Source organism: Octopus sinensis, linkage group LG4 (genome assembly GCF_006345805.1).
Source record: "Octopus sinensis linkage group LG4, ASM634580v1, whole genome shotgun sequence".
Classification (NCBI taxonomy): Eukaryota; Metazoa; Mollusca; class Cephalopoda; order Octopoda; family Octopodidae; genus Octopus; species Octopus sinensis.
The window spans coordinates 72946845-72962167 of record NC_043000.1 but is presented as its reverse complement, the minus strand read 5'-3'; the positions used below and the strand labels follow the sequence as shown (position 1 = coordinate 72962167).

At 31.2% G+C, this 15323-nt stretch overlaps 1 protein-coding gene across 5 annotated transcripts in view; it reads left to right on the top strand.

Moving 5' to 3' along the window:
- Nucleotides 1–15323, top strand: part of LOC115210345 (D-ribitol-5-phosphate cytidylyltransferase) — a 178612-nt gene that overhangs the window by 153439 nt on the left and 9850 nt on the right. The window contains exons 9-10 of one of the 5 annotated variants that reach the window (XM_029778882.2): nt 6185–6256; nt 6365–7392. The exons of 2 other annotated variants lie outside the window; for them this stretch is intronic. In XM_029778882.2, the coding sequence (XP_029634742.1) occupies nt 6185–6214 (30 nt within the window). In that variant the 3' untranslated portion in view covers nt 6215–6256; nt 6365–7392. Of the gene's footprint in view, nt 1–6184; nt 6261–6364; nt 7393–15323 lie in introns of those variants that run through there. 2 more of the 5 variants (XM_036502143.1, XM_036502142.1) reach the window with 2 other exon arrangements.

Here is a 15323-nt window from a genome sequence, read left to right as displayed (position 1 = left end):
TTTAGAGATAAAACCACTATTAGGCAAATCAAACAGTGACAGACATAAACCAAAACATAAAAATAAATATAATTAATATAATATACAAAATAAATAAAATATAAAATTTAAATTATTTGAATTGAAAATTTATATTTATAGTTATAAATTTTTATATTTTCATATTTTAAAATTTAAAATTTATAAATTTTTAATTTTTTAATTAATTAATTTATTGATTTTTTTTAAACTATCAAAAAGTATTAAAAAGTTTGATATAATATAATAAGTAAAACCAGTACATACGTTTCATGGCCATAATTCAATTTGAATTACAATTAATTTAAATTCAATTAAAAATTCGAATTATAATTATAGTCAATCTTCAGGTTAATGATAATAGTTAAATAAATAAGCAAATAGATTTAAACTATATATTTTAATAAATAAATAAAAAAAAAAATTTTTTTTCTTATAAAAAACTCTATTATCAAATTAGAAACTTAAACCATTAGGATAATGTCATACAACCCAATTCATCATCATCATCATCATCATTTAGCGTCCGCTTTCCATGCTAGCATGGGTTGGACGGGTCAACTGGAGTCTGTGAAGCTGGAAGGCTTCGTCAGGCCCAGTCAGATCTGGCAGTGTTTCTACGGCTGGATGCCCTTCCTAACGCCAACCACTCCGCGAGTGTAGTGGGTGTTTTTTACGTGCCACCTGCACAGGTGCCACACAGAGCTGGTGAACGGCCATGAACGGATGGTGCTTTTACGTGTCACCGGCACGGGGCCAGGCGATGCTGGCAACGGACACGAATGGATGGTGCTTTTACGTGCCACCGACACGGGGCCAGACAGAGCTGGCAAACGGCCACGAACGGACGGTGCTTTTATGTGTCGCCAGCACGGGGGCCAGCCGAGGCTGACAACGAACACGAACGGATGGTGCTTTTACGTGCCACCGACACGGGGCCAGACAGAGCTGGCAAACGGCCACGAACGGACGGTGCTTTTACGTGTCACCGGCACGGGGGCCAGCCGAGGCTGGCAACGGACGCGAACGGATGGTGCTTTTACGTGCCACCGACACGGTTGCCAGACAGAGCTGGCAAACGGCCACGAACGGACGGTGCTTTTACGTGTCACCGGCACGGGGGCCATCCGAGGCTGGCAACGGGCATGAACGGATGGTGCTTTTACGTGCCACCGACACGGGGCCAAACAGAGCTGGCAAACGGCCACGAACGGACGGTGCTTTTACATGTCACCGGCACGGGGCCAGGCGAGGCTGGCAACGAACACGAACGGATGGTGCTTTTACGTGCAACCGACACGGGGGCCAGGCAGAGCTGGCAAACGGCCACGAGCGAATGGTGCTTTTACGTATCACCGGCACGGGTGCCAGACGAGGCTGACAGCGGACACGAACGGATGGGTCACTTAACCCCTGCTTTCTGATATATGATTTGATTTTGATTGTTCTCACTGGTCTTGCCGGGTCTTCTGACGCATAGCATACTTCCATAGGTCTCGGTCTCTGGTCATTTCCTTGGTGAGACCTAGAGTTCGAAGGTCGTGCTTCACCACCTCGACCCAGGTTTTCCTGGGTCTACCTCTTCCACAGGTCCCCTCAACTGCCAGGGTGTGGCACTTTTTCACACACCTATCTTCATCCATTCTCGCCACATGACCATACCAGCGCAATCGTCTCTCTTGCACAAAACATCTGATGCCTCTTAGGTCCAACTTTTCTCTCAAGGTACTTACACTCTGTCGACTATGAACACTGACATTACACATCCAACGGAGCATACTAGCTTCATTTCTCGTGAGCTTACGCATGTCCTCAGCAGTCACGGCCCATGTTTCACTGCCATGTAGCATGGCTGTTCGTACACATGCATCATACAGTCTGCCTTTTACTCTGAGCAAGAGGCCTTTAGTCACCAACAGAGGTAAGAGCTCCCTAAACTTTGCCCAGGCTATTCTTACTCTAGCCGTTACACTTTCAGCACACCCACCCCCACTACTGACTTGGTCACCAAGATAACGGAAGCTATCAACTACTTCTAGTTTTTCCCCCTGGAAAGTGACGGAAGTTGTTTTCTGCAGATTTTCAGAGGTTAATGCTCTGAAAACCCAATTATTATGTTAAATATTCATTTTTTAAGAAATAGATAGAAAAATGTATTTATCTATTAAGATATAATATGGCTTTAAAAAACATAATAAACTCATGAATATCCTAAACTCAGTTATAGTCAATATCTAATTACCAAATTATTTAACAAAATAATCACTATTCATATTTTTAAATTTAAGTTCAAATCTAATAATTATAAAATATTTAAGAATAATGACTAAATTATTATCAATAAATATAATAATTAAGATCTAAAATTTACTCTATCAATAAATATATAGACATAAAATGAAAACTAAATAAATTAATTAGTCCATTATTACTTATGCAAATATTAAATATTAATGTAATATATTTATGAAATATATTAAAAAATTAAAGATGAAGAAGCAAATTATAAACGTATAACCTATCTTAAAAGAACCATATAACTATTTAATGTTCTATATATCTCGTTGGCTAAGTAATAACTTACAAATCACATACAGTTATAATCTAATAATGAAATACATATCTTCAACAACTAAATAATTATACAATCAAATTAACAATCAGTAGTTATATAGTATCAAATATAATACAATATAACATAAATTATTAAAATAACTTTAATAAAAAGGTTTGCTTAGCTTTCAATTATCGTGTCATTAACTAAATAAACAAAAAGCACCATCCGTTCGTGACTGTTTGCCAGCTCCGATGGCACTTGTGCGGGTGGCACGTAAAAAGCACCTACTACACTCACGGAGTGGTTGGCGTTAGGAAGGGCATCCAGCCATAGAAACACTGCCAGATCAGACTGGGCCTGATGCAGCCTTCTGGCTTCTCAGACCCCAGTTGAACCGTCCAACCCATGCTAGCATGGACAGCGGATGCTAAATGATGATGATGATGATGATGATGATGATTATCAATGGAAAATGGCTATATTTAAGCTATAATAGAACAAAGTCACTATATCTATGAATATATAATATGGCTTAAAAAAACATAATAAACTCATGAATATCCTTAATCCAGTTATAGTCCAAAATTAAATTACCAAATTATTTAACTAAATAATCATTATTCATATTTTAGATTTAAGTACACATCTAATAATTATAAGTGGAGGCGCAATGGCCCAGTGGTTAGGGCATCGGACTCGCGGTCATAGGATCGCGGTTTTGATTCCCAGACTGGGCGTTGTGAGTGTTTATTGAGCGAAAACACCTAAAGCTCCACGAGGCTCCGCCAGGGGATGGTGGTGATCCCTGCTGTACTCTTTCACCACAACTTTCTCTCACTCTTACTTCCTGTTTCTGTTGTACCTGTATTTGAAACAAACATGTATATGTATGTATATGCATGCATACATCTGTAAATAGATGTACTTAGGTGACTTTACATGTGTATGTGTGCCTTTCTATGTACACAAATGTCTGTTGAGGCATAAGCACAAGGGCAAAAGGATACATATATAGTGGGAGTAGGTGAATATGTATGTATATATATATAAGGATATGTTGTGGTATATATATATGTGTGTGGGTGTGTGAACACAGATATATATGTGTGAGCGGATGAACATGTGTGTGTGTGTGTGTGTATGTGTGTCTATATGTATAATGTACAGGTGTGGCTGTGTGGTAAGAAGCTTGCTTCCCAACCACATGGTTCCGGGTTCAGTCCCACTGCAAGGCACCTTGGGCAAGTGTCTTCTACTATAGCCTTGGGCTGACCAAAGCCTTGTGAGTGGATCTGGTTGATGGAAATTGAAACAAGCCCATTGTGTGTATGTATGTGTGTGTGTGTATATATATATATATATATATATATATAGTGTTATGGGTTTGGCTAGTGCAGTATTTCTTGACCCACTTTGGAATGATGGTGCTGGCAGGACTGGAGTAAAAAGTAACAGTCCTTTGTTTACTGGGAGATTAATGGGGTTTTGGAGGGACCTTTTGGCCTTGTGCGGTCGATTAGGGGTCAGAGAGATGTGAGGAAGAATCTAGCAGTAGTGAGAAAAAGATAGAGTAAGGAATCTAAGAGCAGATGGAGAGGATATTGGCAGTGAGAGAGGATGAGGGGCAGAGGAGGACAGGCAGTTAGGGACCAGGGCAGATAGAGAGGGTATAAGCAGTAGAGACAGATGGAGATGAGGGCAGTGGGAAGGGAGAGAGCAAGTGAGGTTTTGGGTAGTTGGTATTCGGTCGTCAAAGAGCACAGACGGATCTTGGAAGTCAGGACAAGGAGTTGGAATCTTAGGAGCAAGCGGTGGGATTCAGGAGCTTGGCAGGCTGGAGTTAGCAGTATTGAGAGAGAGATGGGGTGCAATATGGGACACTGGCAATTCTAATTAGGAATTAAGGTACGTGAATTGTGTGTTGATATGTGAAGAAAAAGAAGGAAAAAGAGTTGGTGCATTGAATAGTGAAAAGAACAGTAAAGGACTTGTTGATGTGTCGATTATCGAGTTGTGGTATTTATGTTCAGAATTGTGTTGATATGTGTAGAAAAAGACTTTAAAGAACTGTGAACGTTATCTGTTGAAGTGATTTGGAAAAGAACTGTGTCTTCGGATGTGTACCTTTGAAATGCTGATATATTGACCTTGTTGTGTCGTCACCGGACTGTTATATTGTTACTTGCATGTTTAAATGCTTTGATCTGTTGTATGATGTATTGATTTGTTGTTTCCTTTAAATGCTTTGATGTATCTTGATGTTGTAACAATTGATTGTCATAAACTAGTGTTAAATGTAAGCCAGTAGTTGTTGCCGTTTTGTGTTCTCTCTCGGGTGCCTCTCTGTATCTCTCTGTTGCCTTGCTGCGGTTGTGTCCTCTCTCTCCTCTCTCCGACGAGTTTCCGTAGCTTATTCGCTGCATCAAACGGGCCTGTCTGAGGGATTCCGTACAGTTTTCGAAGGTCCCCTTGTAACAATATATATATATATATATATATACATATACATATATACATACATACACATACATACATACACACACACACACACATATATATATATATCTATATATATAAAACTGTAGTTGTGTGAGTGTCTGTCTCCTACGATTTAGATTCCTAACTACTCCCACATTTTGCAGTGCAGTTTAACCAAATTCGGGTATCTTATAGTCGTGATTCATATCGAGCCCGTCTGGGTATTAGCGCGCGTCTACGATGAGTCTACGATTTTAAAAATAATTTAACATCATTTTTTCCCATTTTAACGCATATTTTTTCGTTTGTCAATGGCGGCAGAGTTGGCGTCCATGGTCACACCTGCACCTGTGTTGCTTCTCCCCCTTCTTTCCTCCCTCGTGAAGCTGTGGGGAAGGGAGTGTAAGGAAATCAACGCCGTAAAGCGTTGTCAAGGAGACCAGCGTTCTTTTAGAACAATGACTTCATGGCTTGAAGACACCAAAACAGAAATGGCTAAGAAAGCGTTTACGATGAGTCTACGATTTTAAAAACAATTTACCATCATTTTTTCCATTTTAATGCACTTTTTCGCTATTATATAAGGGAAGTAACTCTCTAAAAATGTCTACGATGAGTCAACGATTAAAAAAAAAAATTACCATCATTTTTTATTTCATTTTTAATGCATTTTTTTGCTAATTTTTTTGCTATAACTCTCTAAAAATGCTTATATAGTTATTTCCCTTACAAACCCGAGCAACGCCGGGCGATACTGCTAGTATATATATATATATCAATACATATATACATGTATTTATGTGTCTGTGTTTGTCCCTGTACCAATGGTTGACAGCCAATGTTGGTGTGTTTACATCCCCATAACTTAGTGGCTCTGCAAAAGAGACCGATAGAATAAGTACCAGATTTACAAAGAATAAGACCTGTAGTTGATTTGTTCAACTAAAAGTGGCGCTCCAGCATGGCCACAGTGAAGTTGACTGAAACAAATAAAAGAAAGGAATGTATGTGTGTGTGTATGTGCATGCATGTGTGTATTCATGCATGTGTGTATTCATACATGCGTGTATATAAGTATGTATGTATATTTATAGGCCTATGTTATAAACTGTGTATCACGCTTTATTGCAGGTCAAATCTTCATTGATATTTGAATATTAAAGATTGTACAAATGTGAAACTTGGTTCACTGAAAAATCCTAGGTAGGTATGTACTCAGTGAACATTTCAATCATATTGATAAGCTACATACAAAGTTATGTTGAGTTATGTATTTTGAAGTGCTTTCAACTGTGTCATGCTTTATTGCAGGTGTACAAAAATGTCCCTGAAATGACGTCTGACAGCTACAGAGAAGATGCAGACTGTTGCAGGCCTTGCAGAAGGCTTATCTATGAGAGAATTAGTCCAAGAGCTTGGTTGGGATACAAGAACACTGAAGGCGTATATGGAAAACTTCATCACCAAACCAAGGAAAGATAAAAGTCCAAGAAGAAGTGTATCCCAGCGTGACATCCAAAATATTGGTATACAAGTAAGAAAAGACCTCGGTAGCACAAGTGCCGCCATATTTGAAAGTGCTGGGGTTGCTCCTTTGTCCAGAAGCACCCATTGTAGGATCCTTAAAGAGACGGCCAGAAGTGTTAAGTGTGTCACTAGACCCATCCTAAACAAAAACCACAATGAGAAACATTGATTAAACACAGAAGTACATGAAGATTAATTTCCAAGATGTCCTCTTCATGGATAAGGCCAGAGCTACTTTGGATGGACCCGACAGATGGGCCATAGTTTGGGTGCCTCTTGCAGCCACTCGCCCGCATTACATTTGATGTCAACAAGGAGGTGGTGGTGTCATGTTTGGGTAGAATCATAGGAAATGAACTTGTCAGGCCTTTCCGAGTATCAAACTCACCAGCAACTCCTACACTGCATTTCTGGAGGAGCATTTTACAGCATGGTTAGATGATCTGCCATTCTCATGTTGATGATGATTGATTTTTATGTATGACAATGCTCCTTTGCATTCAGCGAAGGCTACAATTTTGCATCTCGTAGCTTTGGCAATCACAGGCCAATCACTTATAACTTGGCCTCCCTGTTCTCCTAACCTAAATCCTATTGGCCAGCTCTGGTCGATCTTGAAGCAGAAAGAGTATGAAGAAGGTATCTAGTTTTTATTGAAGGATGCCTGTAGGAAAAGATCAAAACAGTTGCTGGTACCATAATATCTCTGAGAAGATATTAGTTGGCTAACGGCTTCTGTGGACAAATGACTGTTTGATGTCATTTCTAAACAAGGAAGTTACGTAGACAAATAAAGTACAACATCAACAATTTAATTGTGTTTGTTTCATATCTTTTTCTGCCATTCTTCGGTAGCATGTTTCAGTATTACTGTAAAATAGTAATATAATGATAATACTTTGTTTCATTACCTTAAATTGATGTTTTTGTACACCTGCAATAAAGCGTGACACAGTTGAAAGCACCTCAAAATACATGACTCAACTTTGTATGTAGCTTATCAATATGATTGAAATGTTCACTACATAGAACCTACTTGGGATCTTTCAATTAATCAAGTTTCACATTTGTACAAAGTTTAATATTCAAAATATCAACAAAAATTTGACTTGCAATGAAGTGTGATACACAGTTTATACATATGTATTAAATAGCCACTAAGAGATTTACAACCAACAGAGGCCCCTCACTCAGTCAGCCAGAGCCTATGGTGCCTTGCCTCACAGCAAGATACAAGAATGACTGGACAGTTTAATGACATCAACTTAACTGCCCATATGAGCAAGTGTGTGTATACAAAGGACCGTAAATGTGGGTATGTAAGTAAGTATACCTGGGTACTGACACTCCTAATGTTTTACATTGTTGTAATGTTTTATTCTCCTTATTTATCTTACTTTTCTTATTGTTCTTTATTACTTAATGAAGCAATCCAAAAAGCAGGAATCCCCAGAATCCCTGGGTGCATAGAACATGCATTTGCCATCTGGGAAGCCATCACCTGTGCAAAACAACTGAAGAAAAACCTGTACATTGTTTGGCTAGATCTCGCCAATGCTTATGGATCTGTTCTGCACACACTAATAAAAACAGCGATGGACTACTTTTGGATTCCAAAAGATGTTCAACAAATGCTCATGTTCTACTACGACAACCTGAAGATGAGATTTACAGCAGGAAAGTTCACAACTGAGTAGCAACAACTTGAAATAGATATTGCAGCTGGATGCACGATATCAGTCATCTTATTCGTGCAGGTCATGGAAATGTTACTTAGATCTACAAACTGTGAGAAAGCTGTTACAAAGACACCATTAAGGGCTTTTATGGACAAGGTTACTGTATTATCGGAAAGTAGAGAAGCAGCAGAGGGAACGTTAGAGCGGTTGGACAAACTGATAGGATGAACAAGAATGAAATTCAAAGCCCAAAAATCTTGAAGCATGGCTTTTGTGAAAGGAGTACAAGAAGAAGTGAAATTCAAGCTAGGAGGTGAAGACATACCAACGGTGAAAGAACAACCAGTAAAGAGTCTCGGCAGATGGTACAGAGATTCATTAAATGATAAGAAGCAAGGGAAAGAAACACATGAGTTAGTAGAACAAGGATTAAAGGCAATTGACAGAACAACACTACCGGGAAAATTCAAATGTTGGATACTGCAATTCGGGCTGTACCCAAGGATAATGTGGCCATTGCAAATGTACGAAATAGCCTTGAGTAGAGTAGAAAGGATGGAACAAAGATGCAGTGTGTTTATCAGAAAATGGCTTGGTCTGCCGAAACCACTGAATACAACTGCACTATATGGAAAAATCCATGCTGCAACTACCAATAACATCAATCACTGAAGAATATAAGGCAGGAAAGGCAAGGACAGTAATGATGCTAAGGTATTCAAAAGATCAGAGCATCCGGGAAAATCCTCCAAAGGTATGAATAGGGAGGAAATGGAAGGCGGAAGAGTTTTTTTAAGAAATAAAATAATAATTTTTCTTATAAAAAACTCTATTATCAAATTAGAAACTTTAACGATTAGGATAATGCCATACAATCCAATTATAATGTTAAATATTAATTTTTAAGGTAAAAATAGATAGAAAATGTATTTATCTATTAAGATATAAAATGGCTGTAAAAACCTAATAAACTCACAAATAACCTAATCTCAGTTATAGTCAATATCTAATTACCAAATGATTTAACAAAAAGATGATTACTATTCATATTTTTAAATTTAAGTTCAAATCTAATAATTATAAAATATTTAAGACTAATAACTAAATTATTATCAATAAATATAATAATTAAGATCTAAAGTTTACTCTATCAATAAATATATATACGTATAATGAAAACTAAATAAATTAATTATTCCATTATTATTTACGAAATATATTAAAAAATTAAAGATGAAAAAGCAGATTATAAATGTATAACCTATCTTTAAAAAAACGTATAACTATTTAACGATCAATATATCTCATTGGCCAATTAGTAACTTACAAAAACCATATAGTTATAATCTAATAATGAAATACATATCTTCAACAACTAAATACTTATACAATTAAATTATCAATCCTTAGTTATATAGTATCCAATATAATACAAAATAACATAAATTATTAAAATAACTAAAATAACTTTAATAAGAAGGTTTACTTAGGTTTCAAAAATCATGTCATTAACTAAACTAATAATAAACAAATGGAAAATTCTTTTAACAACGAAAACTACGAATATATTTTATCAATGAAAAATACTAATACAAATTATCAATGGAAATCGCTATATTTAAGCTATAATAGAACAAAGTCACTATTATAGATATCTATGAATATATAATATGGCTTAAAAAAAAACATAATAAACTCACGAATATCCTTAACTCAGTTATAGTCCAAAATTTTAATTAACAAATTATTTAACTAAATAATCATTATTCATATTTAAGATTTAAGTACACATCTAATAATTATAAAATATTTAAGAAATAATAACCAAATTATTATCAACAAATATAGTGATTAAAATCTAAAATTTATGCTATCAATAAATGTATAGACATATAAAGAAAAATAAATAAATTAATTAATCCAATACTACTTACATAAGTATTAAATATTAATATAAAATAATTAAAGATTAAAATCAAATTATAAACCCGTAACCTAACTTTAAAAAAAAACGTAGAATTATTAACGATCTATATATCTCAATGGCTAAGTAATATCTTACAAATAACGTATATTTATAATCTAATAATTATATACATATATTCAACATCAAATAACAATGAGTATTTATATAATATACAAAATAATACAATAAAACTTATTGAAATATTAAAAAATTTTTAAATCTTAAATAGAAATAGATTACTTAGCTTTACCAGGGCTGTGTCATGAACTAAAATTTAAAACGGAAAACGTCTTTTAAGCGTTTATAAGAATACTCGTGGAATTACGTTATTAACAGAAATAGAATAAATAGATGAAGAATTTTTTTAACAATGAAAAACTACAAATATATTTTATCAATAAAAATTATTGTCAATGGAAACAGCTATAGTTTATCAATAAATGTAAATAAAACGAAATCACAATTATAGAATAAAACCACTAAATACTATAAGATTTATCATTAAAAATAACTACAATAAATTATACTCAATAAATTAAATAATTAATATAACTACCAATTACTGTGTATATTCTAAAAATCTTATAAGATTTAATTAATTTATATAAAAAAATTACGTAGTAGTCAAATTAATATAAATAAAAAATTTAAAAATAACTATTAGACACATTCAAAATTAATTCAGTATTAATTCAAGCATTATCTATAATATGACCACTAATTAATATAAAAACTATATTCTAATAAAATTCACTAAATAATATTCATTAAATAAACATCTAAATAAATCTACTTCAAATATATAGAAAATACATACAAATAGATTTATTTAACAAATTTAAAACAAACCATAAACTTAACTCAAGTATAAGATAAATATATATTTATATTATATATAATAATATTAATTCTCAAAATAAAAGCTAACCAATAATATATTAAACTAATTATATAGGTAAATTAATTTATCTATAGATCAAATACACTGTTCTATAATTGAATAAAAAAATACAAATTATCATTTTAAAAAATATTAAAGAAAAAATTATTATCCTATACATTCAAAATTATAAACCTTCATATAATCTATATTCATTAAACGCATAAATATTTAGTAATAAAATGAACATCTAAATATAATCTAACTTTAAGTAAATAAAGAGCCTTTAATAACTCTTATTGACCAATACCAAACCTCATAAAGAATTGGAAACACTACACTACTATCATTAAGTTATATATTTATAAATTTATTAAAATATAAATTATTTATTTAATAATATTAAATTTAACATATAAAATCATGTAATATCTATTATAAATCACATACTAAATTTTAGTTTAATACTAGTACATAAATCAACAAAATAGGGTTTAGATATAGTCATTATTTATCTAGAAATTTATTATATAAGTAAAGTAACCTGTGTCTGCATTTAATTTTACCCTCATCCAAAGTATTCACTAAATTATGATCATAAAATAAAATTTCTTTAAACTCATTAGAACATAAATAACAATAATTGCCTCCTATACTATATGATTTGGCCTTACTTATTATTTCCCACCTTAAATCATACTTAATACTTTGGGTTTTAAGCCCCCAAATGTATTTGCTAAGCCCTGTAGAGTTAATTAGGTTTTTATTTTTAAATGAATGCATATGCTGTGCGATTCTTAACTTTATTTTAGAGGAAGTGGACCCTATATAAATGGCGTTTAAGTTATTACTATTCCTATTATTCTCATTAATTATTGTAACTATACATTTATAAACAACATCGTTTAAATCACATTTATTATTAAATTTACACTTAGTTTTATCTCTACATGTACAATTAATGAGTGTCTTATCTTTATTATTATTGGTATGATTTATAAAATTTATTTGTTAAAAGAAGAAATAATGTTACCTACACTATTAGTGGTAGAATAACCTACTCCAAAGTTATTACTAGAGAAAATTTTTTTATATTTACGATTATCATGAATAATATCTAAAATCTCTTTGATAATGTTAGTTTTAACTTGAGCACCATAAGGAACAATTAACCAAATTTTCTTCTTCTTCTTCTTCTTCTTCTTCTTCTTCTTCTTCTTCTTCTTCTTCTTCTTCTTCTTCTTCTTCTTCTTCTTCTTCTTCTTCTTCTTATTATTATTATTATTATTATTACCAATACAATTATTATATTTCTTTATAATATTATCAAAATTAAAATTATGATTATAATTAACATTTATTGAATTAATATTAAAATTTGTCATATTCTTAATATTATTTTTATTTTTATTTTTATAATTACAATTACTACTAATATGACTAACATAATTATTATAATTATTAATATTTTTATCTTTATTTTTATTAAAAAATTTAATATTATTATTATAACCTGCCTCTCGTAGGGCCTCATTGTAATAAGGTGCATGTTTATTAAAAATCTCTAAATCATAAGAAAGTAATGATATATGTTTACTTATATTATTAATCAACGATTTTTAATTGATGGTGGATGATTACTATTAACATTTATATATTTAAGGTTTTCATTAAATTTATGATATGGTTATGTTTTACCCATTATTAGATTAAAATTAACATCTAAATAATTAACATTATAATTCTCATTATATATAGTAATACTTAAACCATATCTTTTAAAGAAACTATAAAGTTTTTTCTTATATAATTCTAGATTCCTATTAGTGCAATTCTTAGTAATTAATAAAAGGTCATTCCTATATAAACCACCCTCTAGTTTTAAATTTTCTAATTGAAGTTCAGATAATAGATAAATACCTACCAAATCTATAGCTTGTGCAGAATCGGGTGCCCCATAGGTATATAAAAAAGTCCCTAGTATCCTTCCTAACCCATAATTTATTATTGTATCTAATAAACGATTTCCTAGCCATTTTAATTACATTAACCTTTTCAAAAGTCATTCCCACCTTATTCATTGTGTATATTAAGGGCTTTATTAAACACAATTTCATTAATAGAAGAATAGTAATTATCGATATCTATTTGATTTTTTTCTTTAATATAATTAAACCAATTTAAAGTATTATTATTACTAAACCATAATTTTAGGTAGTTAAATTTATTTAATTTATTAATATATTTATCTAAAATGAATTTACTCAATTTACCAAGGTCTGAATTACATGGACAAATTAATCTAACTTTAGGGTCTGAATAAAAATTATCTTTATGGTCTTTCAAAGTAATTCTAGGGTGCATAGGTTCAGTTTTATTATCCAACTCATAGTTCATCATGCCTAATTTAGAGGCCTTATTTATAGTATAAAGTGTACTATCTGGAACAATTTTATATTTTTTAATTATCTCTTTCTCTAAAAGTTTATCATATAATTTATAGAGATTCCTAGTTTTATCAGATTGTACAATAATACCATCCATATTTCTCATTTCTTTAATTCTAATTGCTAAATTTCTTAAATATTCATTATGTCTGTTTGGGTATTTATGAAATTTAATGTTTTTCACCACCTTCCAAATATTATCTTCTAAGATCTGTAAATCTCTATTATATGGGGGTTCTTTTTTAGATTTAAAATTTGATGTAAAATCATTATCATTCATAATATCATTAAAATTAGATATATTATAGTTATAATAGTAGGCTTTCCATTTAACCCTAGAAACAAAATCCTTAATATTATTAATAAGTTTCAAAATATATTCTTTCCTAGAGGGTATTGGAATATTCTTCAAATATGATTTCCAAAATAGTGGTTCTATCTTACCTGTAAGTTCCATAACTTACGAAATTGAGATATTATACTCAATAAACGTAATTTATCAATATATTAATTATAATAATAATAATAATAATAATAATTATAATAATAATAATATTATTAGGGAGTAAATCCAAACTTACAGGGAAAAATTAGATTTAGGATTAAATCAAATTTCACAGTATAAATTTAAATTAAATTAGAGATAAAACCACTATTAGGCAAATCAAACAGTGAAAAACATAAACCAAAACATAAAAATGAATATAATTAATATAATATACAAAATATATAAAATTTAAAATTAAATTATTTAAATTAAAATTTTTTAATTTATATTTATAAATTTTTTAAATATATTTTTAAAATTTAAAATTTATAAATTTTTAAACTTTTAATTTTTTAATACTTATATTTATTTATTTATTTATTTATTTTAAAAATAACTATCAAAAAGGTATTAGAAAGTTTAATATAATATAATAAGTAAAACCACTACGTACGTTTCATGGCCATAACCCAATTCGAATTACAATGATTTAAATTCAATTAAAAATTCGAATTATAATCATAGTCAATCTTCAGGTTAAAGATAATAGTTAAATAAATAAGCAAATATATTTAAACAATATTTTTTAAGAAATAAAATAATAATTTTTCTTATAAAAAACTCTATTATCAAATTAGAAACTTTAACAATTAGGATAATGTCATACAATCCAATTATAATGTTAAATATTAATTTTTAAGGTAAAAATAGATAGAAAATGTATTTATCTATTAAGATATAAAATGGCTGTAAAAACCTAATAAACTCACAAATAACCTAATCTCAGTTATAGTCAATATCTAATTACCAAATGATTTAACAAAAACATAATCACTATTCATTTAACTTCAAGTTTAATAATTATAAAATATTTAAGAATAATAACTAAATTATTATCAATAAATATAATAATTAAGATCTAAAATTTTCTCTATCAATAAATATATATACGTATAATAAAAAACTATATATATATATATATATATATATATATATAATGATTGCTTCAGCTTGACAGATGATAGCTGTCCTACCAACACACATCATTCTCCATTACAAAGCGTAATCACTCCATTGACTTTCAAGACCAGCTGCTGATTGACAGGGTTTAAAACACAAGTAACAGATATTCAAGTTACTTTTTTATATTTGCCTTTTTGAATCTGATTCTGAAGGAATATCTTTGTGAACTAGCATATGTCTTTTAAGTGCAGATATTGTCTTACAAGTTTTGTGACATATGACACAAGTTGTAAGAGGTAGTTGACATTCAAGATTATTACT